The sequence below is a fragment of the Myodes glareolus genome, chromosome 22 (genome assembly GCF_982192425.1).
Source record: "Myodes glareolus chromosome 22, mMyoGla1.1, whole genome shotgun sequence".
In the NCBI taxonomy this organism is placed as follows: domain Eukaryota; kingdom Metazoa; phylum Chordata; class Mammalia; order Rodentia; family Cricetidae; genus Myodes; species Myodes glareolus.
In genome coordinates this window covers 24,452,887-24,478,093 of record NC_142047.1, presented here as the reverse complement: position 1 = coordinate 24,478,093, position 25,207 = coordinate 24,452,887, and the positions used below count along the sequence as shown (strand labels likewise).

Here is a 25,207-nt window from a genome sequence, read left to right as displayed (position 1 = left end):
TGAATCTGACATTGTTGACCCAAGGCCACTGTCCCTGCCAGCCCCGGTTCTGCACTTGTCATTGTCTACCACAACTCTCCTACTCTCTGAGTCTCTTTGGTGGTCACACACTTTATTGACCTCATTGTCACCCTGTGGTTTAGCACGGGACTATGTGCACACAGTAAGGTGCTCAGTCCAGGCTCGTCCTGCAGGTGGGCTGGGTACCCTCAGGAGGAAACTGAGGCCCAGAGAAGGGAACACGTGGTTCCCTGGCCATCTCTTCCCTTTGCTCCACCTTGGGAGAGAGCACCAGCTGGAGGGGTAAGGGCAACGGAGTGGGGGCGGGGCCCTCACCATGCCTACCTTGGAAGGAGGTTATGATGCTGAAGAGGTAGAGGATGACAAGCTGGAAGGTACCGGAAGCAAAGGAAAAGAAGACCAAGGCCCAGGGAAGACCGAGGACCAGGCTGAGGCCCAGCAGAGTCAGCACGTGGGGCCACTTCTGGTTGTGTGGGCGAAGTCGCAGGATCTGCACCACCATGGTGACCAGCATGGCCAGGTTGAACAGGAACACCAAGCTGAAGAGGCCCAGGTTGGTGACATAGCTAACCAGAGAGTCCCGGATCCAGCACCTGGACGAGAGTGGGCAGCTCAGCAAGGGGAGGCTCAGCTTAGGAGTGGGAGCAGCAGCAGGGTCCTGGGCGGCGCTGGGCTAAGCGTTGGGACTGCTCGTCATTCACAAACACCACTGCCTTGCTGCATTTGTACTGTTTTTAAAGTCAATTAGTTTTTTAAAGACATTTCTTTTTCTGATCTTTAATTATGCGTCAGTGTCTTCATGTGGATATGTTCACATGAATGCTGGTGCACAGAAGTCAGAGGGGTCAAATCTTTTGGAACTGGAGTTACAGGTGACGGTGAGCTGCCTGATGTGTATGCTGGGAAACAAACTCAGGTCCTCTGCAAGAGCAGTGTGCACTGCTAACCACTGAGCCATCCTTGGTGTCATTTTTAAAGACACACCTACCGAGTTACCCAGTCAGATAGCTTAGAAGCAGGTATTAAGGAAACCAAGTTCTTGACAGTACAAAGTTGAGGCAAACCCACCAGGCCTGGTGCAGCAGGGCAAATGTCATCTACATGGACCCAGTGGAAAGCATTCCTTCCAGGCCTGGTACTCAAGAGGCCTGGCTTCAGGTCTAGTTTGAGGATGTCCGCTGTCAGAGGGAGTAAGTTAGGGGGGTAGAGGAGGGCTCATCCATGCCCTCTAGGCCACAGGCCTCCATCTGCCTCAGAACCAGTGGGTGTGGCAAGGAAACCTGATGGGGGACCATGTGGCCCAGCACCTCTCCACAGAGGTTCAAAGAAGGGCTGAGCTCTGCAGCATGGGCACCTGAGTGCTGGGGGACAGTCTTGGCCTCTCTTAGGTCCTGTGGTCCTTAGCCCTGGGTTCTTGTCACTGCCAGGCCCATTCCTCCAGCTCTCTGGAGCTCATAGCCTCCTGCGCAGCATGGCCTGGTGAGCCTGCTGTCCCTGCTCCTCCCTCAAGGCCTGCCCTCCTGCCCCTGCCACAGCCACTCACATAGAGGGGTAGATGACACGGTCTGGAGTCCGGCGCACAGCCAGGATGATGGGGCCGTAGTTATTCACATCCACCAGCGCCACCAGAGTGACCAGGAAGACAGGAAAACCTGTGGGCAGTAAGCAGAGGCTCTGGCTCCATCCTCTGAGTCCATTTCCTCTGTTCCCAGTGGACCCGAGTAGGTCCTCTCTGGTTTCCCATAATGGGTAGGCTCTCTTTCAGCTTTGCCCTATCCCTTCCTGAGTCTCCCAGGAGAAAAGGTCTGTGGTCCACTGTTGAAGCCTGGTCAAACAAGGAAGATGAGGGGATGATGGGGCTGTGGGGGTGGACAGTAAGAGGACACCAGGAACTCTGGCAGAGAGGACAACTTTGACTCCCTGATAGCAGAAATGGAAAGTTCCATGTGGGGGTGGGGAATCCCCTCACACAGCCAAGGCTGCCACAGCCAGCTCGGGTTTTGTGAATCCTCGTCGGAATGTGAATGAGAGGGACATAGGAAGAGTAGCAAGTGGGGCCAGGGGTGTGGGGAGGTCACGGTCTGTTCAGTGTCCAAAGTGACCCATAGTAGCAAACTCTGGGTCCCAGTATGACTTGGATTGCCTGAGACACAGGGAGTGAATTGTCATCAGCCAAGAACAAAGGCCAAAGTCATAGAAACTCTACCATGTAGGTTTTGGGGGGTCTGTGGGTGGAGTCATTGCTTGCCTAAGTGGCCCCAGTTCAGGTAGAGGAACCGGTTGGCCTCCCTAACAGGGAGGGCAGAACCTGCTGTCTGTGGACAGTGGATAAGACAGTAGATGCTGGTGTGCCCTCTCCCCTGCCACTTACCCCAGCCCACGATGCTCAGCTTGAGCAGGTAGCCAGGAACGTAGGTACCGAAGACCTCTACCACCAGTCGGTAGAGGTTGTAGCCCTCAAGGCCCATCCAGGTGAGGCAGGCAAGCAGGGAGAAGTGCAGGAAGATGGCGCTGGTGCGACAGGCGGCCTCAGAGCCCGCCAGTGCCACAGGCTCACTGAGCAGGAAGCTCACGTCCAGCAGGAAGACAGCCAGCAGCAGGTTCATGTGCACTTTGATGGTGTAGTCACGTGACTTCCTCCTACAAGAAGCATGTGCTGGTGGGCCAGGGCAGGGCCAGGGGTATGGCCCTATTTTGATCTCCCTCCTCTTCCTCCTCTTCTTTCCTCCTCCCTACGCCCCTCTTCCAGGAAGCCTTCCATGTCTGCTCCGTGGCTGTCTGTCGTGTGTGGCTCTGAGTAGCTGTGAACACGTGCCCAGCAGCAGCACCAGTGTGGTACCTCTGTACCCCAGGGTTCCAAGAAGTTCCAGAGTTGCAGACACTGGCCCCACGATAACCATCCTCAACTCGTTCTTTTATCCTATGCTGCCCCAAGCTAGTCCAGTCCACCTCAGACTGCCCTCTCCTCCACACAGTGGGAGATACAGCTGGTAAAGTGTTTGATGCAGGAAGATCGCATTTCCCACTCATCCTCCTGCCTCTGCCCCTGCCCTTGTGCTCAGTGCCCTGCCCACCCCGGCCTCCATGAAGCCAATCACTGCCTGTCACAGAACGGCATACCTAGCCTTGGTGTACAGCTCCAGCGCACCTGGTCACAACACACCTGTACCAAGTTCCACCCCTCCTTCTGCTTCAGGACAATTGAAGACTTGCTGAGGGTCTCCCAGAGCCAAGGATGTCTCTCCTCCATCCAAGCAGGCCCAGGACCTAACTGACCTCAATACAGTCTATGTCAAACACTGACCATTGGACAATCTCATTTCCATCACCATTGTGTTTCTGTTACCCTGTGTGCCCCGCAGTTTGGGTTCTAATTGTTCATATCCTCAGTGCTAAAGCTGGACTGTTACTGTTGGTATCCAAGGACCGCCGCATGAGGTGGTCAGTCCATGGCTTCCCAACAACACACATACAGGTGAAGCAACACACAGGTGAAGCAAGCCTGCACCGTCCTAGGCTACACGGATGTAGATCCGCACTGCTTCCTCCGGCCTACCTGGAGCAGAGGTAGGCGGCAATGGTGAAGACACACGCCAGAGCAGAGATGACACAGCCCACGTAGGACAGGAGCGTGAGGTAGTGCTTGTGAATGGCTTCTACCTCCATGGATGACACCTGAATGGGGACAAAATGGCAGTCTCAGCACGCTCCCCTCCCCAATGGCCAGTGTGTGCCCCTTCCTGATCAGCGGGGAGCTGGTAAGCCCCTCCCACCTGAATGCACTTCGGGAGGCCTCTGGGACTGCCTCCCAACCCAGGCAGTCTCTGACTCCCGAAGACCAGGAATTCTCACCCAGGATGTGAGCTCTGGCCCAGCCTGAGCCACACAACGCCCTAGCTGAGGCAGTTTGAGCTGGGGATTGTCCATTCGACAATGGTATCAGGCACCAGCTGCCGGTAGAGGCTGGGCTCAGAATTTGAAATCTGGGGTCCCTGAAGCCGCTCCAGCCCTGTGGGGCAGGAGATGCTCACCCTGTGTGCTCGGAAGAGCTGGTGTCCGGCACAGTATACATTTTTGATTTGACACATTTTCTCCTCACAGTGGGTTTATCAGGATGTAACCACATTGTGAGCCAAGAAGAATCTTGGTTTTCATGACGTTTGACCCAAACGTCAAGCTCCCCAGCTTCCCACACCAAAGGATTCTGGGAGCATGAAGTCAGTCAATAAAGCCCCTGAGATCTGGGGTCTGAAGGAGCACATCTTAGTGGCTTCTGTTTGGGGGCATATACGAAGCAGTGTCCTGGCCCAGGCTTGTGGGTGGGAATCTGCGTTTTTATCACACACCAAAACTTGAGAACAAAGAGCAAGCAAGAGCTTTAGGGACCAGCACTTAATGACCTGCGTGGCCTCGGGTGTGTGAGTCAGCCTCTTTCGAGGCAGGATAACGATAGGAGCTACCTTGGAGGGTTATTTGGGATTAAATGAGTCAACGGGTTCCAAGAATGTAACACAGCACACAACTTGACCTGTGGCCGAAATGCAAGGGAGTTACGGCAGAGACACCTACCATCAAAACTGCAAAGTAGGTCAGATGGCTGCACAGGCAGGATGTCTGTGTGTCTCTGCGGACGGTCTCACAGCCCGCACTGCTCCAGCTCCCAGGATTGCTTGCTGAGGGGGACGCATGAGACTCTGATCGACCCCAGTCCTCGAGACCACACCATGCCCTCAACACAGACCGGACCATTCCTGCAAGCTTTTCCTCCCCCAGCAGAGCCCTGGCCTCCATCCCTCCTCTAAGCCTATCTTCTCCAGAAACCCATCCCTGGGGATCTCCGTCTCTCCCAGATACCCCTTCATACTCACATGTCGGGTCTTCAACCCAGAACACACACTGCAGAGTCACATTCTTCTGTGGGGACAAGAAGAGTGGGCCCGCCATAACTCATCCTCGGTGCTCCTTCCGCAGTCGACTCCCCGTGTTTTCTCTGCAGTCCACCCTCTGTTCTCTCTGCCCACCTCCCATGGTCCTTCTATAGCCCACCTTCTCTCCAGTCTATCTTTCATTCTTTCTATGGCCCATCCTTCACATTCTCTTCATAATCCACCTTGCAGCTCTCTCCCTCCCCCAATTGGGGACCTGACTGTTGGGCACTCTCAGCCAGACAACCTTTCCATTCGGGACAAGTGAGTTGGGAGAGATGGGAGCAGGAAGGGACGGCTTACCGGCTGGGGCTGGTGCTGGAAGGTGAGTACCACGGGCTCTGAGAGGTTGCTAACTTTGGTGTTCTGTACAACAATACCCAAGACCTTCTCACCCAAGACTTGGCTGGAATTCTTGTCCTAGATATATAAAGTTGGAGGGGGGAACAGGTCAGATGTATGAGGTTGGGGGAGGGCAGGTCAGAGGTTTTAGCCTGAGAAGAAAAGCTAAGGAAGCCTCCACCCACTCTTGCCAGACTTCCGTCACTCCTACATTCACACTGTCGTGAGAACACAGCGCCTCTTACACCTCTCCCAGGAGGTTTGGGCCTTGCCCTGCCCTTTCTGCTTTTATAGGAGAGGCTTTGGCTCCTGGAGGAGAGAGGCTAGCTACTGTTTTCCCCATCTCTCTGTCAGACGTACAAAATCAGTTCCCTGAAGAGTAGGCAGGGAAGACTCCATACCTGGAACAGGGCTTGGCTGCTGAAGTCCACTACCAGGAGCCTCTTGGCGGCGTCCCTGCGACGGCCTCTGGTCTGCTGGAAAAGGGCCCGCGGCAGCAGCACCGAGTACCCCTGGACCTCACTCTGCCCCTCCTGCGTATCAAGGACCATCAGTGCCCAACCCAGCATATGCCCCAGGTCCTGCCACCCTGACCTTGCACCAAACACCCCCTTCTAAACACTGTGCTCTGGGCAATGCCACGCGAGGCCTGGGAGTCAGGTGGCAGGAGTCTAGACTAGGAGACCCTCAGTGGAGTCTTACAATCTGGGCCTTCAGACACCAGCTCTCCCATGGGCTGTGGATTGTCCCTGGACTCAGGGCAAGCCAAAGGGTACCATGCTATATGGAATGCTCCCATTTGCCCTTCCAGCCCACCCTACCCTAGGTCACCCAACCTCCTGCTGGGAGTGGATTTGCAGATCCTCTAGCCCGGCTGTGGGTGGCAGCTTCCACACTGTGGCATTGACCAGGTCCTCCTCAAAGGATAGAGTATCTCCCACGAAGCTCACAGAGGTTAACTTTGACTCCAGGCTCTGTAACCGCCTGGTATGGGGGGAAAACATGGTAGGTGACAGAGGGAAGGGTCAGGGCAGGGGATCTGGATACACAGGGCAATCAGGAACAGAGGAGAGGGGACCAAGGACAAAGGCAGCTGGGTATGGAGATGGAGAAGTGGCAGCAAAGAACATTGTTCTGGAATTCAGCTCATGTCTGTGAGCCACCCATGACTGAGCTTGTCCCAGCCTCTCAGAGATTCAATGAGCTAGACACCAGGATGGAGTCTCTTGTGGGGAAGAGGCTGGGCACTGCCTGGCTATGCGCTATCTTTGCTCAGAGCCCAGCAGGATCCAATGGGGAGGTCCAGCCTCAGGGAAGGAGTCTCTGGGCCCAGGTCAGATCTCCCACCAACCCCTAAGAAAGAAATCCACACTCACTGGCTGATGAGCGCTGACGAGGGCCGCCTGGAGGCCTTCAGAGGATGCTGCAGGAAACCGCTGAGCTGCTGTAGTTCCTTCTTCAGATCACACATGTCCACAGATGCATTGTGGGAGACCTGCGGGGCATCTGGGAAGGCAACAGACTGCCTAAGGTTGCTACCTAGAGAATGGCCAGCATACAACCCTATGCAAGCCTCATGTGTACTCCACACTTTTATTGGCTTTGCAGAAGGAACCAAGGATGCAAGAGGCAGAGGAGACCACAGGTCACTGAAACATGAAGGAAGGTTGTGTCTCCTGGGGTCTACTGGACATTCTCCTTGGGGAGAATGTGGGTTCTGTGTGCCAGCTCTGGGGACCTCACAACCTCTAGCCTCTTGTCTCCAGGACCTTCTACCTTAACCCCTGAGAAGTTGGGTGTCATCAGGGACTTGAGGAGGCCCAGATGATAAAGGCAGGCAGGAAAAGCATTCATTCCCTAACCCACAAGACATGGTCCCCAGGCCTCCCTGCCAACCTCCCTGCTTTCCTGAACTTTGACCCTACCAATCAGCGGCTGGATTCAAGTTGTGTTCCCCCTCCCCTCCACTCCCTGTGTCCTGACCTTCATGTGTGTGTGTAAGTATGACCTCCATGTGTGCACTGCACCCCAAGACTTGTAAGTAATAAACTCTCTCCATCCCTTGCTTTCTGTGAGAGTTAAATCTGCTTATCTACCTGACAGGATCTAGAATCACCTAGGACACAGCCTTGAGGCACACCTGTGAGTGATTATCTAGATCAGGTTAACAAAGATAGGAGGATCCACCCTACAAGTGGGCAGCACCAGCCCCTAGGCTTGAGTCTTGGGCTGGATAAGGAGGGAAGCTTGCTGAGTGGTATCCATCACAGCCCGTTTTCTGACCACAGATGCTAAGGACCAGCTGCCTCCAGCACCTGCCGTCAGGACTCCCCCACTGTGATGGACTGTGCCCTAGAGCTGGGAACCAAAATAAACCCTTTCACCCTGGCTGTTGCTTTTGTCAGAGCACTTGATCATAGAGATGAAAGGTAACTAAATCACTCTCTTAATGGCTGAAGAGAAGCCATAGCCATCGCAAAGGTCTTAGAACATAGCAGGGACAGACAGGGTGGGGCAGGACTGGTGTAGTTCTCCAGTGTCGCCGCTGCCCGGCTCTACCTTCCTATCCTCACCTCTGCTTTTCCACAGAGCTTCCAGAAGTTCTCCTTGGATCCCACTCCTCCCCTCCTCAGACACCTTTCATGGCTCCCTACTGCCAGAGGTTGCCCAGCTTTGATGACCATAGCTGCCATCAGAACCCAGGTCCTCCGTGATGTGTTTTCCATTTTGCCTTCCATCCCACATCCTTTTGTTTCTTACTGTGGAAAGAGAAGCGGAAGCTGGCTGCTCCGGGCAGGCTGGTGTTCTGGGGGCTCCGCCAGGAGCTGACGGAGGTGGCAAGCAACAGGGCCCCCTGATCCGAGCTCGGCTCCTGTTTCCGGAAGCAGAGGGGGCTGGAGGCATCGCTACTCAGCAAGTAATCATTCTTGCCATAGCGCAGGTGGAGCCTCCCTGTGTGGTGGCTCCAGTAGAGGCAGAAGTGGTAGAGCCCTCTGGGCTCTGGGAATAAGCGAGGGAGCTCAGGGGCTGCAGGGAAGGGGGCGTGGATCGTGAGGGCCTCCTCTGTGTTCCACACAGAGATGTGCAGCTCCGGAATTTGGCTGTAGCGGAGGTGACTCTGTTGTGTCTGGTTCCGCTGGCCACAGAAGCGGAAGTCTTCTCGGGGACTGCCACTGTGGCCACCTGAGGAGGCAGAGGCTATAGATGGAACCAAACATGGGCAAGGACCCGGGACTCACACACATTCCAAACCTCTATACTTCAAGGGTCTATAACAATGTATCTATCCCACAAAAACATTACTGGTTTTTTTTTTAAAAAAAAAAAACTGAAAATAAAGAATGATTTCAAAGTCAAAAGCCCAACTTTAATAGAAGTTATTTAATGAGAACATTGACTGTTGCACAAGTGTGCGCTGTCCAAGAATCCTCCCTGCACAGGAGAGGCTGACACCCAGTCTGCGAACCCCACCCCAAGCTGTGTTCTGTGGACTGAATCCCAGAAGGAAGAGGTACCTTTCTGCTTCCCCCAAGGTGCCCTCAACTAGCTTAAGCTGTGTTCTGCAGAACCACCTCTTACCCAAAGAGTCCACTCACAGACACGGAGGCGTCAACAGTCACGACAGTCTCAGGGCCCCAAGAAAGCCTACCTTGAGCTAGGAAGAACAGACTCAGTAGGAGATACACCGTCTGCCGCAGCAGCTGGACCGCCATTGTACTCCCCAGAAGTCACCACCTGGGAAAGAGTGAGAGTATTATGGGGGGGGGGCAGCCCCACAGCGGGAGCCTATATGTAGGTGGGGTGTGAACTCCAGGTCATATGGAAACGGTCAGGCCTCCTCTCCAGAGCAGTCAGAGGCTATCAAAAGGCACAGCCACCACTCTCCACAGAGTGTAAGCGGCTCATGCCGGGCGGGGCGGGGTGGGAGGGGTCCCAGAGGCCATAGAGTGGCCCTGTCTAGAACCCACCTACAGCCACCATCTTGTAGCTACCAGGTGTAGAGGCCAAGCGGGGGAAATGGGCTGTCTGTCGTGACCACCAGGGGGAGCCAGCTACCAGAGTCTGGGAAGCTGGAGCCGAGAAGTGCTCTTTGTGGTGTCTACCCACTCACTCCTACCCCGGTGCCTGATGAGGGCCAGCTCCATTAATGCCACACTGACTCCATAGGCCGCTATTAGCTAAGTGCCGGATGGCTACCAACCTAGGCAGCTCTTTACCCTACACCTACATGAACACACACTAACACTGGAGCTAACTTTATTGTTGGCTCTCCCAGTTAGCACAGTGACCAAGCTGGGTGCTGACAGACCCCAACTACCATCCCTCAGCCTATGGGGAACTCCGTCAGGCCACAGTGAAGGACACTCACCTGCTGGGCCTCAAAACTTGGGGCACAAAAGTATTTGAATTTGGAGGGAAACTAAAAGGGCCTCCTAGAAGAGGCAGATGTTAAACTCCATGCCCATGTGACCCAAGCAGGATCCTCCTTCCTGTCTCCCTCCTGAGATAGCCTCATTCTGCTCATGCTGGCCCTCAGGTGAGAACCAGTCCCGCACACCCAAAAAATGAAGAGCATCTAAACATGAGGAACGGAATCTCAATTTCTGAGGCCGTGGTCCTCACGTGGTGCTGGAGCATCACAGAGAGAAGAGCAAAGTTGTTGGGGAGTTAGTGTGTCCTCCGTGTGGGTTTCCCCGCATCCAATCAACCACCGCCAGCCACCCAGAACCAGCAGAAGGCCAGCGTCTGGGAGCTGGCCAGAGTCCCTTTCTATCTGTGGTCCCTGTCACCATCTACCCTTCCCTTCTCCCTGCAGCCCCTGTCACTCAACCTTCAGTCTGAATGTCTCTTTTTCCACATAGACTCCTCACTCCTCACTTCAGCTTGAAGCTCACGAATCGCTTGAAAACTTGATCCAGTTTCCACTTTTTGATGAGACAGTCAACAACTTCATGAGGTCACACAGCTGGTGAGGACTCATGTCCCTCTCAGCATGGGCCACCGCTGTCAGCAGAGGGCCCAGGACAGGACAGAGTCATTTGTCTTACACCAACCCTCCTCAACTGACCCTTGAGAACAAAGGAGGCCGGGAAGGGAATGAGCTCCCCTCACGGAGCGAGCGAGCAAGCAAGGGGAGTGGCACAGTGAGGCTGGATCACTCTGGATCACCCTGACAACCCAAAGAAGGGGTCAAACACAAACAAGGGGCCCCACTGCCCCTCCACCTAGTCCCTGTTCAACCCCAGCTGTGTGGAACCACCACTCTAAAGAGGACAAGCCCCCCTGCCAGCATTCTTAGGTTTGGATGAGGAGGTATTTGTTGCTTGGGTCTCTTAGTGGACGCCAGAGTCAGACCACCTGGGTTCAAATCCCAGCTCCCGTACTTCACGGGTGTGCGTCCTCGACTTAGTTGCTCGTCATATTTGGGCTTCACTTCCCTTGTAAAAGAGGATTGGAAACCAAGCCTACCTCAGACGCCATTGTGAGAATTAAGTCTGTTGTTCTTCATAAAGGACTTTGGACCGGGATGCACACAGGGTAGGTACCACTGAAGTCAGACCATCTCTGTGTACCTTCCAACCAGAGCATGCCAGGCTTGGACCCAGACCCCTTCCCCCAACTCCTTATCCTATGCTTCCCTCCTCACTCAGTCCCCTGTCCTCTGCAGGTGGCCAGCTTGGCCTTCAGAGCCCTTGAGGGGAAATTCCTAGAACATGAGCCTCCCTTCCGGATAGAGTAGCGGGAAGGCTGTGGCCCCACCCAGAGAACTTCCCTCCTCCAAGCGGGCCCTGAGTGTCACAAACTCCCGGGGGCAAAGAGAGAGGATGACGGGGGTGGGGGCTGCTCTTCAGACAGTTAAAGCATATCCACATGGGTCAGGGAGAATACTGTTCTATTTACCCACTTAGCATATTCCTGCCTGAGTCTCTCCCAGGGCTGTCCGTAGTTGTACACTTGCCACCAACCTCGTACCCCAAAGGGCACAGGCAATGCCTACGATGGAGCACCTACTGCCTCCTGCAGGCATCCTGAGACCTGATCACCCATTCCTCACAGCCTGGCGCCTGGCCAGAGAGAGGGGCCTCTGTGGGAAGCAGAGGCCCACTTCCTGGACACTACGTCTGGCCTGCACAGATGATGCACAGCAGAGCAGACAAGCCTCGGCCACCAAATGCCAACGCAAAGTTGTGCCACCTGCCACAGCACTGCCAGAAGCAACAGTTATTGAGAAGGTGGGTCCGCAGCCTCACCCCAATAGTAACAGCAACCTCCTGAAGAGTGACCGGGTACAAACGCGGAAACTGAGGCCAGAAAAAGGCCATCTCTCCAAGAGCACACAGGGCTGCTACTGAGCCCTCTCTTCAAAAGTCCCTAAGGTTTTCAGAAAACCTCTGGTTTGGGCCCCCTCCCCGAGAAAGAGAAGCAGGAGCTGCGGAGGTCACAGACACACAGTAGGCAAGTACAGCCTAGAGAGGAGTAGCTGCTGCTGGGCCGAGCCCCCTGCTCCCCACTCTTTTTAGAGTGGCCATCCTTGACCTCAGCTTCCGGTAAACAAAGCAGAGAACAGAACAAGCTGAGCCAGCCCAACACAATGGAGGATCTCACAGGGTCCCCAGGGATTCCCTGGAGTAGAGGGGGCAGGGCTGTGTGAGCCCAGACACCCCCATTCCTAGCATGACTGGTTGCTGGGGAGGGGTCCCCCACATGACGGGCAGCAGTTCCAGAGCTCACTTTCTCTCCTGAGGCCTGAGTCACTTCCCCTGCCATCCTGTGTGGACCTGCGTCACCTAGCCGCTGCCAGCTCCTGGAAAACCCATTTCCTCCTCGGATGGAGGTGGAAGTTGAATGGACGGGACTAGGAGGGTTCTGGATTAACCCTTCCCAGGCAGCCACCTCAAGTGTCCAGCGGTACCCCCCCCCTTTCCACTGGGGTTACAGGTTATCCCAAGAGTATATGTCGTTGCCTCGGGCCTTTGCCAGGATGTTCTGGGTTCTGAATGGCAGATTTCCGCTGAGACCTTCTGTTCAAAGCCCGAGTCTACAGGAGTAGACTCCCAGCCACACACAGCCCTGTGTGTCTTCCTGCCAAGGGCCGGCCCCGATAGAGGTGTCCCAAACTGTCAGTGGCCTGGGACTCACCCCAGGAAGATGCTCTGAAGGATATGGTCTGGGTCCTGTGCACCACAGCTCAGATGGGGCTCATAGCTGGGCTTTGGCAGGATCCAGTGATTGAAAGGCCACATATGGGAACCAGGGGTACCCAGCAGCCGGACTTGGGCAGCATCAGAGCAGACAAGGGCCTGCTGAATTTGCTTGACTGGGAAATACAAACCCTGGACAGGGACAAGGGGCAGCCCACCTCTCCTGACTCTTGTCCCTCCCCCATGACATGGCACATAGTCCACAGTATTTGGCAAGGGGCTGATCATCTGATGGCCCAAAGAAGGAGATAAAACCCATAGGAGGAAGGAGGGAGCCAACTACTTTCCAGGTCAGAGCCTCCTGTGATCAACCCAGGCCCTGTCTGGGGAGATAGAGGAGAGGCCCAGCTTTCTATCAGTTACTTTCTAACACAGGGCTGTAGAATATGTTCCTGGAGAGCTTTGGAGACTCAGGGAGAGGACAGGGTACCTTCGGAGTATAAGCGTGCAGATCTGCAGGTGTGTGTGTCCACAAGTCCATGAGTGTGCGTGTCCACAAGCCTATGAGTGTGCAGGTGCAGTGTGCACAGGGTGAGGGAGGTGAGGAAGGCTGAGCGGACTATGCTATTTCTGCAGACGAGGCAACTCAACCAAGGCCAAAACAGGAGTGAGGCACAGGCTTGTGTATGCTGCCTCATAGAGCACAGGGCTGAGAGGATCCTCCCCCCTGCATCTTTCAGATGTGGCTCTTCAGGACAGCTCCCCACTTCAAGCACCACATGTCCAGATACTCAGAGGAGATGCTAACCAGACCAGGGACCAGAGGTGCCTCCCTGCTCAGCCAGAGCACACTGGGCTATGCACCACCACCACCACCCCCGCTTCTGAGCACAATGCTTGTAAATGCTGGGTCCTGCTTTCTTCATCTGTCCCCGCGCCACGGTTGGGTGACTGACACCCAAGCAAGCTGACCCCTCCAGAACCTACCCCTCACTGAGAAGGAACACTGGGGTCATAGGGGCAGCACAGTGACCTCAAGCTTCAGGAATCTGTCTAGACTGCATGATAATAAAAATCAAGCTGGCACCTGCTGGAAGCTGGCAGGTTCCCAGGCCTTGCCCACTAGGGCAAGGCTCACTTTCTGTGTTGGTTTGTTTATTTGTTTGTTTGTCTTGCACTTAGCCTGGGTTGGCCTCAAACTCACAGCAGTACCCCTACCTCAGCCTCTCCAGTGCCAGGATTCCAGGCCTGAGCCACCACGTTGGGTACAGTTGCCATTCTAAACCCAGCCTTGCTATAGAACCACATGGCTAGCACAGGCTTTGCCTTCCTGTGATTTCCTGTCCATGTCCATGAACTGTACCACCCTTTGCCAGCCCTGCCCCATAGGAAAACAGAGGGAGGGGAGATGTGGGTATTGAGTACCAGCCAGCAGAGGGCCTGTGGGCACAAAAGACTCAACCTCAGCAGCTGACCATTCTGCATTTTCCTGTTCCTACAAGTAGGCATGCATATAGAAGACCCTAGGAAGGCCAAGGGATCTTCACCAAGCAGGGATGAGCTGGCCTTGGCCACTCCCTTAACTGTCCTCATACACAGGTCCTTCCTGTGGTGCTAGCTTCTCACATAGCCACGGTCCGGAGCTCAGGCCTCTGCCTCCTCCACATCTCCGTGGTGACAGTAGGCAGCAGGAAGAGGCTCTGGAATCCAGGTCTCCTCCAGCAAGCACTCAGTACCAGCACCAGCAGGGTCACTGCCACATGGTAACCCAGCATTCCCAACTCTGTAGACCGCTTACCTTCCACTAATTCTGGAACAATGCTTATGCAAAGACAGGAAACTTAACATGAGAATGGCTTACATCCCAGGCAAGACTGCAAAGCAAAGCGGGGAGTCATACCATAACTCAAATCAAGTCCGGCAAACCTCAAGTTTCAGCCACTGTGGTTACTGAGTCCGTTTAGTCTCCCTAGCCTTACCGTAGGAGAGTTTGCCACTTATCTTCTGGTTAGAGAGACCTTTGGACCCTACTTTCTCTTGTGCCCTAGCATAGCATAGCAAAGGCTCTGATAAGTCCAGTGAGAAGAAACAGCACAAAGCTTGCTGGCACCAGTCCCGAAAGCAATGGGATGGCAGGTCATTTTCAGCATGGATCCTTCATTCACGTAAGAAACAAGCCCTAAGATACCTTTACACCCCACGGTAGCCTATCAGCACACTCACCTCCAAGAGCACATGTATGTGCGCACACAGACACACAGTCTCTAGCCCCTGCCCTTCTCTGAGATGTCCCCAAGGCTATTAGCTAGCACAAGATGGGCCACTGAAGCCATTTAGGTTGCAGTGATCCCCAGGGCCCGTCATCACCATCTCTGACACTTCCAGGCGATGGGTCCCCTAGGAGCTTGGGTTGTACTCAGGCTGGTCCTGCCTCCCTTCACAGGCCGCAGAGGCTCATGGGGAAAAGGCAGTGCCATGCCTGACCCAACATGATCTGGCCCATTACAACCTCCCCGATCTGGCTGAGTTTATCTCAATCTCCAGCAGTTAAGACACCGGGAATGCTGGAGAGAGCGAGGAAAGTGAGAGTCCGAGGATGTAGATGCTCAAAGCCGCAAGGAATCTTGGGCCTAACTAGAGAATCTGAGAAGCTAAGGGAGGGGGAGTGGGGTAACGCCCAGGGGTCCCACATCTGTCCTACCATAATTATCATATGGCCCGTATAGGCCAGGGCTTGGCCAGTTCAGAGACTTTGGTGCTGACCCTGTTCAGCTTCTAGCCCTGGGTGTTCCAGGCCAGGCCAAAGCCAAGTGTCCAGGGCACAGTTCTATTCAATGAGCCATTGTGGATGGCCAGCCTCCTGGATTAGTACAAGGGACCAGCATCTGCCTCTTGGGTAGCAGCGGTTACAGGCACAGAGGTCAGATAAGCTCTGTGGTCACCTAAGCCTGGACTTGTGGACCAGCCTGCCTCTCAGTGGGCCTCAGTTTCTTGTTTTGTCAATGGGCAATTATACTCCCTGTCCTCTGTCTGTTACCTGGGCAGATTTAGGGTACTTGCAGGTGAAGAAAGACCTTACCTCTGAGCTGGCAGTGAGGGACAAAGGAAACCCAGCCTGGCCAGACTTTCTTCCCTTTCAGACTACAGCAGTCTCTGCGTCTGCCTGAAGTTCCCCTTTCCCATCTGCTTTCCTGAGTTGCCCAAGGCCACCCGCTGGCTTTCTGGGGGCTGCGCTGGGCTCCCCGAACCAGGCAGAATGCCCATCTGTGGACTGTAGGATCTTTCTGTTTCCCAAGGTCAGCTACCAAACCTCCCTTTTTTTGCCTCTTTTCTGGACAAAAGGCTGCCAGCTTGGGGACACAAAGCCAGGCAGCTCTCAACTATGACTGGATCCAAGGCCCCTACAGGGAGGAGACAGGAGGCATTAAAGAGCTCCCTCTCAGCTCCCTGAACACACAAAGGGTCCCTCAGCTCCTCCGTGATACCCCACAAGCAGGTGCCGGCCCCTGCAGTAACAGCTAGTGTCAACAAAACACTCCAGATAGGCAGGGCGGGACTCAAAGTTCTTTGAGCAACTAACATATTTATTTGCTTGTGTTTTGAGAAGGTGTCTCTCTACGTCACCCAGCCTGGCAATGAATTTATAATCCCCCTGCCTCAGACTCCCAAGTGTTCGGATTACAAGCCTGAGCCACCAGGGTTGACTGACATTAACACATCTAATCTTCTTTTAAAAACCCATGAGAAAAGGACCGCGACCCACCGGACAGATGAATAAGAGGCCCCTGGGAAGCCAAGTCACCTGCCAGGGTCACACACGAAGAGTAACGGTTGTGTGGGAATCCAGGCTAGCTCCGAAAGAGGTCGGCTCCTGAATGGAAAACTTACCTGCTGGTAAGAACCTCTGTTTAGAAGTCACAGAGGAATGATCTCCTTGGGTTAAGCTGGCTGCCGTCTGTGCAAGGCCCCAGTTCAGGGCACTGCATGAGCTTACCCAGGTGACCACGGGTCACAGCTCCTCTACAGCTCTTCCCAAGGTGGTGGTGTTTCCAGTCCTCCTCATCCGGTTATCCTCCCCAACCCTTCTCTGAGACCTGTGCTGTGACCACGGCGACAGCTGACTCAAAATGTTCAGCTCGGAAGGGAGGGAGGGAGGGAGTGTGTGGCTACCCCCAACCACTTCCTGGTGATTCTCCAGACTTGCTGCAGTTTGAGTCCCCTTAGAGGACCGGCTACGATGCCCCCCAGGGTCCCTGGCAGCCCACCACCATTATCTACATATTAGTGTCAGTGGAAAGAGGGGATGCGGGGGTTTCAGGAGAGAAAATGAAAAAGGGAGGTTGAGGAGAAAGGGAGGGAGATGGTGTGAAAGGCGATGAGGGAGTAAAGGGAGGAAAACGGAGAAAAAAGAAGAAGGAGCAAAAATCTACCTGGCTTCCTCCTCCAGGCAAAAGAGTAACTGGGCGAAGACTCCCTGTTTGCAGGCGGCAGACTGCTGGAGTAAGGGACACTTTCCCCTAGTACAAGGGGCTGAAGGTCGCATGGAAGCCTGCAACCCCCCCAAGTCACCACCCCCTTACTAGAGCTTCAAACAAAGGGGGCAGGCGGGAAGCTGGGCTGAGAAGACGGGCCTCCAGCGCCAAGGGGGAGGAAGGGGCGCAGGTGACAGCAGCCCCTGGCAACCGTTCCCCTGGCAACCGTTGGCAGCTGCATGGACTGCGTCACGGCCTGGCTGAGAGCGCGGGCTCTCTAACTTGTCTGTACCAGAGTGTGAGTGCTTTCATCCTGAGGCTGCCTGGGCTAGGCAGGCGCTGGCAGGGACAAGCTGGGCTCGTGTGCAAGAAAACAGGTCCTAGAAGGTAGGCCATCTGTCTTGAGAGGACCTCAAAGCCCCAGAACACCCATTCTCTACAGAAGCAGAATGGTAGATTTTTGCATGAAATCTTCCAGTTAATCTGCATATATATATGTATATATATATGTACATATATATATATATATATATATATATATATGGAGAAGCTTGAGGAAAATAGTCCAGGCTAGTCTTGAACTTGCTATCCTTCTGCCTCAGCTTCTAGTACTGAGATTGCAGGTGTGTGTCAACACTTCTGGCCCTCAGCAATGGCTTTAACACCAAAATGGTTTTAGAACACAGTAGGAGCCAGACCCTTGACCAAATGACACCTGTAGGAAGCTGGGACTTGCTGGGCTGCCTCCCTATGACCTTGACCACATCCAGGTGGAACATTCTCTGGTCCCTGTCATTGTCTGCAGTGAATAGAGCGTATGACATTCTTCCCTGAAAACGTCAAGAGTCTATCTCCTGCTGGAAGCCTTCCCAGATTACCACAGCTCACTCATAATCCCCTTTCTGAGCCAGTCCAGGGCTGAGGCTCCTCTCCTGCCTTTCTTTCAGAGCTCTCTGGCTGGGGCAGGAGCTTCTGGGCCGCTCTTTACCTGCCTAAGAAGAAAGCAGACAAATCAAGGCTTCTGGCTCCTTCACTGAACACCTAGCGCTGGGCATTTTAGACACTCATTTCCACTATGCTGCAAGGTGAACCGGGTTGAGTCCATGTTGAAACAGGACTCTAGAGGCTGGGGAGGGATGTGATTGCTCAAGGCTACCTGACTGGGAAGGGCAGGTTGTAGAACCCAAGCACAGATGCCTGAGTTCTAAGCGCCCATCTCATCCTATGGTGCCCTCTCACCAATACCATGCACAACCAAGCTCGATTTGATCTCCAGACAGGACTTTGCTCACTTCCTTCTGAGTGGGCACAACTCTGACCTCAGTGGAGCCTTTCTACCTAGTGAGTCAAAAGGGAAAGACGTCCAGCCCTTGGAGTGACCCTGAGCGTCAGACAAACTTGAATGAGAGGGGAGAGGTGCACAAAGGCCTCCCGTTCTAAGCCAGCAGCGGATAAGGATAAAGCGGGGCTGCCGAGGCTGAGGCACAGGGTCCCAGGCCTCTGCTGAGTGAGGCAAGCCTTTCCCCTGAGCACCGGTGGGAACTCCGGGGATCCCATGCCTCAGGTAGAAGCGCTGGCACAGGCCCTGGGAACAGCAGCAGGGCTTGGAGCCTTGGGCACACTAGCCCAGTGCTTCTAGCCCATGGACCCAGGCCAGCAGGCTGCCGCGGTCAGGAGGCCACTATTGTCTCACGGCCAGAGCCTAGGACTGCTCAGGCTCTATTTTGGGCCTGGAGGAAGAGGAAAAGAAAGCAAAGAAAGGAGCTGCTGTCCTGGGCAGGAGTGGGGGTGGGGTGGAGACACCTTCCCTGCCTCCAGAAAGAGCCCCAAGGCCCACTGGCTGGGAAGATAGCCATGATGGACCAAAGGACCCTGAGACCTCAAAGAAGCTGGCAACCCTGCTGGCAAGCCTGCTGTGGCTCTGAGGACCCAAGGGGCAGGCATCCCAGCTCCTTTACGCACACTTGATGCCTACTCACTACAGCAGGAAGCGGGCAGTCTCATACCCATCTGCAGCCCTGGAGCCTCCTACCCATCTTCAACCATGAGAAACCTGACCCAGCTAATTGCTGCTCAGCAACCACAGCTGGACTTAGGCCAGTTTTACTCTAGAGCTTCTAGGATGCGTCTGAGCTGAGGAGAGGAGGGGGTCAGAAATCTCTGTCCAATATCCGAGACTCCAGAGCAATACAGCTGTCAACACAAACCAGTGACCCCACTCCGGTGCCACCGTCTGCCACCCCCGCCTTCCTCACAGTCACCAAGTCCAATGCACCTCTAGCTTCACCTCAGGGCCTTTGCTTCACCATTGTGTGTTCCAAGACCTCCCCTCTGACGGGCCTTCTTGGGCCTTCATTCAAATGTTTCCTCTCCTGAAAAGCCATCTGCTGTTTTTTCTTTTTCTTTTTCTTTTCTTTTCTTTCTTTTTTTTTTTTTTTCGAGACAGGGTTTCTCTGTAGTTTTGGTGCATGTCCTGGAACTAGCTCTTGTAGACCAGGCTGGCCTCGAACTCACAGAGATCTGCCTGCCTCTGCCTCCCAAGTGCTGGGATTAAAGGAGTGCACCACCACCGCCCAGCCTATCTCCCTCACCCCCTTTTTTTTTCACTGTCTTTTCTTTTTAAGGTTATTATTGTCGCTGATACGCTTTTTTCAATTCCATGTATATGCCTGCTTGTTTCTCTGCGTGCGTCTGTGCACGTGGGCATGGGTGCTTTGGAGGCCAGAGGTATGAGATCCCCCTGTGGCTGAGTGACAGGTGGCAGTGAGCTGTCTGGCATGGTGTCAAACTCAAATCCCCTGCAAAAGCCACTAAGTCACATCTCTCTAGCCCAGGCTGGCTTTGCACATATGGCGTCCCTGCTGGTGCAGTGTGGAGACCCCAGCATCTGCCCGGTGCTGCTGGCTGAACAAACGAGCAAGCGAGGGGAGCTGAGGCGCAAGCCTGATACTGTCGATCCGCACTAACGGTATCTGCTCGAGGGGCTAAGCACTGAGCCATCCCCAGCCTCTGACTAGGGAAGGAGTGCCCACACCTCCACCGCGTGTGAAGGAGTACCCACACCTCTGCCACGTGTTGGGTTACTGCAGGGATCCCAAGACCGTGCACAACCTGAGAGCTGAGAGAGGCTAACTCCCCCTCCAACACGTAGTAGCCTAATAAAAGCTCTGAGAAGTCCTGAAGTACCAAGGTTCTCTTACTCCTACCCTACCTCTGGGCGTACGGGGAAGGGGCAGCGGGGGGTACTCCATAGGCTTCTGGATCACATGATGTCTGGAATCTGACTAGCAACTGTGAACACCAAGCCCCAGATTTTCTCTTCACACACAGGCAATATTACCAACCTGTGCCCCTCAAGGGCCTGCTCCTGTGGCGTGGTATTAGGGAGCCCAGAAAGACATCTCACTTACAAAGGGAGGTCACAGAACTATTACTGTCACTACACATTCCCTGATGGGCTCCTGCAGGAAATCTGAGGTGGATCAGAAAGAGGAAGTGGGTGCTGGGGTATAGGAACCCAGGGTGGGAGTCGCTGAAGACTAGGACTAGGCACACAGACCAGCGCTAGGCCACGTCAGGGATGTGCCTGTGGGCGCCATGACAGTCACCTGACTCCACGCCTCCAATGCCACCTGTGAGGAGGGAGTCTCTTTCCCATCATACAGCTGAGGAAACAGGTGTGGAGAGAAGCTGTTTGCCCAGAGCCACAGAACTGGTAAAACTGGACCCCAATCTAGTCTGCAACTCCTTCACTCATGTGTCTCTATTGATGCAACACCCCACTCTTACACGGGCAGCCCCACAACGTCAGAGCATTAGCGGCCCATGACATTCTGCATGAGGTAGAGATGGAGGCTCAGAGAGGTCTGCACCGCAATCCCGAGGCCTCACAGCAGAGGGACAGGGCCAGACCATCCCTGTACACTCATGAGGTGTGTGGACACCACTGTCTTCACAGATTGCATTTACTGCAGCTTTGAACTCTGGCTCCCCTAGTAGGGGGACAGAGGTGGGACGCCTGCTTATGCTGATACCCACAGAAGGGTCTCCAGGGAGAAGTGCCAACTGTCTTCCCCAACCACAGCTAGCATTGGTGACTCCTGTGCCAGGTTCAGAGACCAGACCCTACCATCAGGTATCCTAAATGTGTACAAGAGGCAGTGGTCAGACGGGCGTGGAACAAGTGTTGGCAAAAAGTTTCCTTACTGCCCTGCCCACTGCTTGCAATCCAGCAAGGTGATATCACCGGTGTTGGAGAGGAATGGAGCAACCTGCACACCTGCCCAGATTCAAGACTATAGGATAAGGATGATCCAGAGGTCCCAGACTCTGCAGGTGGAGAAGTGTCCTTCTCCTGTATAAAACAACCCCGCTCACTCCCAGCTCCTCACGTGCTGTCTTGGAAAACACTCCTGACGATGTAGTCCGATGTACCCACGGGGGAGTTAGGTGCAGTGACCAGCAAGGTAGTGGGGAGAATCATTATGTCACTCAGACATCACCCATGTGCTGGTTAGCACTTAACTCGAAAGGTCATGGTCATTGGGGCCATCTCCCCAGGGTTGGGAAAGCTCAAGACTAGAAAAACTGTGAAAATAACCTCCTGAGCTCCCAAGGCCCTTCCACGGCTTTTCTAACCAACTGGAATACTTGCAAGGATGGGGTACTCACAACCTCCAGTGGGAACAACCATTGTGACAAAAGGGGAACAAGTCTGACCAGAGGTAAGTGACCAGGTCCCTGCCACTATGGACTGTCCAGGAACCCCCATGCTGCTTCATCATCTTTGAAATATGGATAAAAATTGAGCCTGGGAGGAGCTGAAGTACCAAAGACAGATGAGGGCCTTGGACAGGGAAGTGAGGCTGAGGAGGCAGGCTATTGGCCAGTCCAAGCCACTTGGCATCTGCCCAGATGATGATACAACAGACGGGAATCGGGCCCAGGTTCAGCATGACTCAGCTGTCCTTGACCAGCCTCTGAGGTCTGCCACTCACACTTGCCAGCCTCAAAACAGGTGGGCCGGGCAGTTGTCCCCTACCACAAGATCAGAAACCCAGGCTTCCAGATACAGAACCATACTCTGAGAGACGGGCTCAGCTGGGAATGCCCACTCAACTCAGGCCCCAGGGACCAAGGGAACTCATTTCAAAAGAGGAGGGACCACAGAATGCTGCTCAGGACACCAGCCTGGCTATAACCCAGGCATCTCTTCTGAAGACAGAAAGGTGGCCAAACAGGTCTACATCTAACAGTAGGCAATGTCTAAAAGTCACCTTCCCTTGCTATGCCTTTTGCAAAGGGGTCTTTCATCCGTTTCTCCTGTACTTGAAGTTCTAAAGAGAAGTCCCAGATAAATGATGGTGATGCTAACTGTGAAGTCATCTCTCTCGAAGGCCGCAGAACACAGGGAATCTGATGACCCTTAGTGTGGTCAAAAATGGGCTGTCCTCCCGCTACTACTGAGCAGCTACGTGTCAATGAACACAAGCAATAAACTACTGTAAGATTTCTCCAGCAGACCAGTAACATCTAAGGGGTCATGGGAGTTCTAGGGGTCAAGGTCAACAGTGATATTCTCCAGAAAAAGGAGGATCAGACACCGTAGATGCCAAAGACTGTTCATCATGCAGTCTGTCTCTCCACCATCTTACTGTGCCCCTCCTCTCTATACAAGAGTTTCTGTGCACCCCAAAACCCCAGGTGGAGCTCTAAGGAAGACAGCCTCAAAGGAGGTGACTCTTGAATAAAACTGATTGGCTTTCAAGCAACACATATCAGGGAAGTGTCTGGAAGTAAGGCCCCAGGTCTTAGGAAGCAGTATCAAGTCCCAGACAGCACAATCCTCAAAGAAGCAACGAAGACCCTCGCAAGGGAATAAGCAAGAGTGTGGGCTGTCCGTGGATTGGAGCCTTCCTAACGACATCTTTGATAAGGGACAGACTGTTGCTCCGGGATAAAGACTCTGCTATTCCCCCAGAGAAGGTTCCAGAATGGTACCAGTAGAGCACAGCACTTGCAGGTCTGGGAATGATGCACTTAAAATCTCATGGCTCCCTCAACCCTCTCAAGATGCTGTTTTACTCCTGTTTTAAGACTAGAGAAAGGCTGGGCAGCAGTAGCCCACTCTTTTAATCCCAGCACTCAGGAGGCAGGCGGAGCTCTGTGAGTTCGAGACCAGCCAGGAATAAACAGAGAAACCCTGTCTTGAAAAACCAAAATAATGATGATGATAATGATGATGATGATGATGATGAAAACAAGGACAGGGTGGCTAGCACACCTGTCTAAATCCACCCAGCTGCTGGTACTGAGGTGGAACCAGGCAGCCCCAGAACCCACACTCCTAATTACCCGTGCACCTAACCCGGGGCACTGCCATAATGGTAAATGGAGAAGGTCTGGGGCAGATGGGGATGAAGCCTGATTTTTCTGAGTCCCAGCAACATGTGGCTCCCCACGTCCCCTCTTAGAGATTCAGGTATCTTCATTCTCACCTTACTGTAAATGAGACTCTGAGTAAGGAAGTTACTAATTTGGCACTTGGAAGATGGAGGCAGGAGGATCATGAGTTTGAGGCCAGCCTGGGTTACATAGTGATAACCCTGTGTGAAAAACAAAGAGGAGAGGAAGACTGAAGAGGAGGGGAGAAGGGTGGAGTAGAGAGGAGAGGGCCTCTGTTCAAGGTCACTCGTCAAGGGTCTGAACTTTGTTTTATTTCAAGCACCCCCAAGTATCTGAACAGAACTTCCAGGGGACCCTCAAAGCGGCAGAGTGCTAACTGTACATTTACAGCCCGTGTTGTCCTGTGTTCTGGCAACAAAGCTTACCCGAGACAGGCCTCATCATTTCCATTTACAGACAAGGAAACCGAGGCCCAGGGAAGCTGTCATCTTTGGCAGTGTGATGAGTCTTTGGTGTTTACCCACTTTCTGCCATGGGAACTGAGAATCCAGGCAGATGTTGCTAGCATGTAGGAAGGAAGAAGACTGAGGACAGAAGGGCGGGATGGAGAGGCAGTAAGGATAGTCTTCTATCTCAACATTTTGGAGTCAGAGCGGCCCTGAGACAGGGAAGGCAGGATGAAGCTATTGGCCACGGGACCATGGATGCATCAGGTCATTAGAGTTGGCTCTAGGAGAACCGGTCCCTTAACCCCAGCCCATCTCCCATTAACGTGGAGAGGACTGCCTGCTGATGCTGGATGCTCTGCCAGCTTCTTGCAGTAGGCTCTTCTCTCTGCCTGCCTGGAATTGTACTCCACACATCGCCAAGGTCAGTGCCAGCCCAGGAGCCTGGTGCCCAACAATGCAAGTCTTCCTGCCGACACACAGATCGGGCTAGTTGGGGCAGGCTGACTTGTTCCAGTGTCCAGCTCCCCCTCAGGCAGTGGAGATAAGAAAAAGTGACGTCTCTGGCTTCGGTATGCCTGTCTCTCCAATGGGAGTGAGAGAGAAAAATGCTAACTCCCCAACGGTGCAAGTCCTGCTCTAGACAGTTCATGCTAACTCTGCCACGCTCAGAGCAGCCCCCTAAAGATATGGCTAAAGATGAGGCACGTGTCTAAGCCCACACAACCAGGAAAGGTTACAGCCAAGGTCTCTTTGAGCAAGCCTGCCTGAATCCCATCACCAATGCATGGGCTTACCAGTGGCAAGGTATGGGCACATGCCCTCCAATAACTAGCTTAGGACCAGACAAGACCACCTTGCCTCCCAAGAGAGGCAGAAGAAGGCAGCAGTGGGACCTGGAGCCCTAGAGATTCAGCTTCCTTGCTGGGGAAGCCTGCTCACCCACATTCCTTGCCTCTAAAGAAAGCACTGAGCCCAGCATGGGAGGTTTAGAGTTGCTCCAATCCAGGCTGGGATCGCAGGGAACCTGGATAGTTTGGAACACATGGGGCCTGGGACTGTGTCTCAGACCATCTCTCACCAGGCAGGCCAGTGGTTTGAGCGGGCTAACCTTAGTCCCTCTCCTCTATAGCTCAGGCCTGACCTCAGAATCTACAGGCTCCCCAGCAATTCCAGATGGGGATGGAGGTCCAGAGCTTGAAGAAGGGACAAGCTCTCAGCCGAGCGAGAGATGGCTTGCCAGTGTTCCACCCACTGCCTCTGAGAGGCCCTTTTGTGCCAGCTCTGCCCCACCCCCTATTTGCCATCTGCCAGGACCCTGGAGGCTGGTCACCCTTGGCTGCCGGGTGCGCTCACATGATGCCCCCATCTGATGTGAGTCAGAAGGCAAGGCCATGCTGAGGACCGGGATGGGTGCATGAAGCCCTACTCAATCTTAGGGGGAGGGTGCAACA

The 25,207-nt window shown here is 54.0% G+C and overlaps 1 protein-coding gene across 7 annotated transcripts in view; it reads right to left on the bottom strand.

The window, feature by feature from the left end:
- The window catches only part of Adgrg1 (adhesion G protein-coupled receptor G1), a 36,912-nt gene that overhangs the window by 2,055 nt on the left and 9,650 nt on the right, over window positions 1-25,207 (bottom strand). For 4 of the 7 annotated variants that reach the window (XM_048432044.3, XM_085681994.2, XM_048432071.3 and 1 more), the window contains exons 2-13: window positions 8,938-9,023; window positions 8,049-8,471; window positions 6,665-6,794; window positions 6,125-6,272; window positions 5,690-5,821; window positions 5,250-5,366; window positions 4,890-4,935; window positions 4,591-4,694; window positions 3,578-3,696; window positions 2,393-2,661; window positions 1,565-1,673; window positions 346-614 (exon numbers count right to left, since the gene is read on the bottom strand). In XM_048432044.3, coding sequence (XP_048288001.3) covers window positions 346-614; window positions 1,565-1,673; window positions 2,393-2,661; window positions 3,578-3,696; window positions 4,591-4,694; window positions 4,890-4,935; window positions 5,250-5,366; window positions 5,690-5,821; window positions 6,125-6,272; window positions 6,665-6,794; window positions 8,049-8,471; window positions 8,938-9,001 — 1,930 coding nt within the window. In that variant the 5' untranslated portion in view covers window positions 9,002-9,023. Of the gene's footprint in view, window positions 1-345; window positions 615-1,564; window positions 1,674-2,392; window positions 2,662-3,577; window positions 3,697-4,590; window positions 4,695-4,889; window positions 4,936-5,249; window positions 5,367-5,689; window positions 5,822-6,124; window positions 6,273-6,664; window positions 6,795-8,048; window positions 8,472-8,937; window positions 9,024-15,509; window positions 15,641-16,318; window positions 16,515-16,860; window positions 16,987-25,207 lie in introns of those variants that run through there. The other 3 variants (XM_087900507.1, XM_048432053.3, XM_048432081.3) reach the window with 3 other exon arrangements.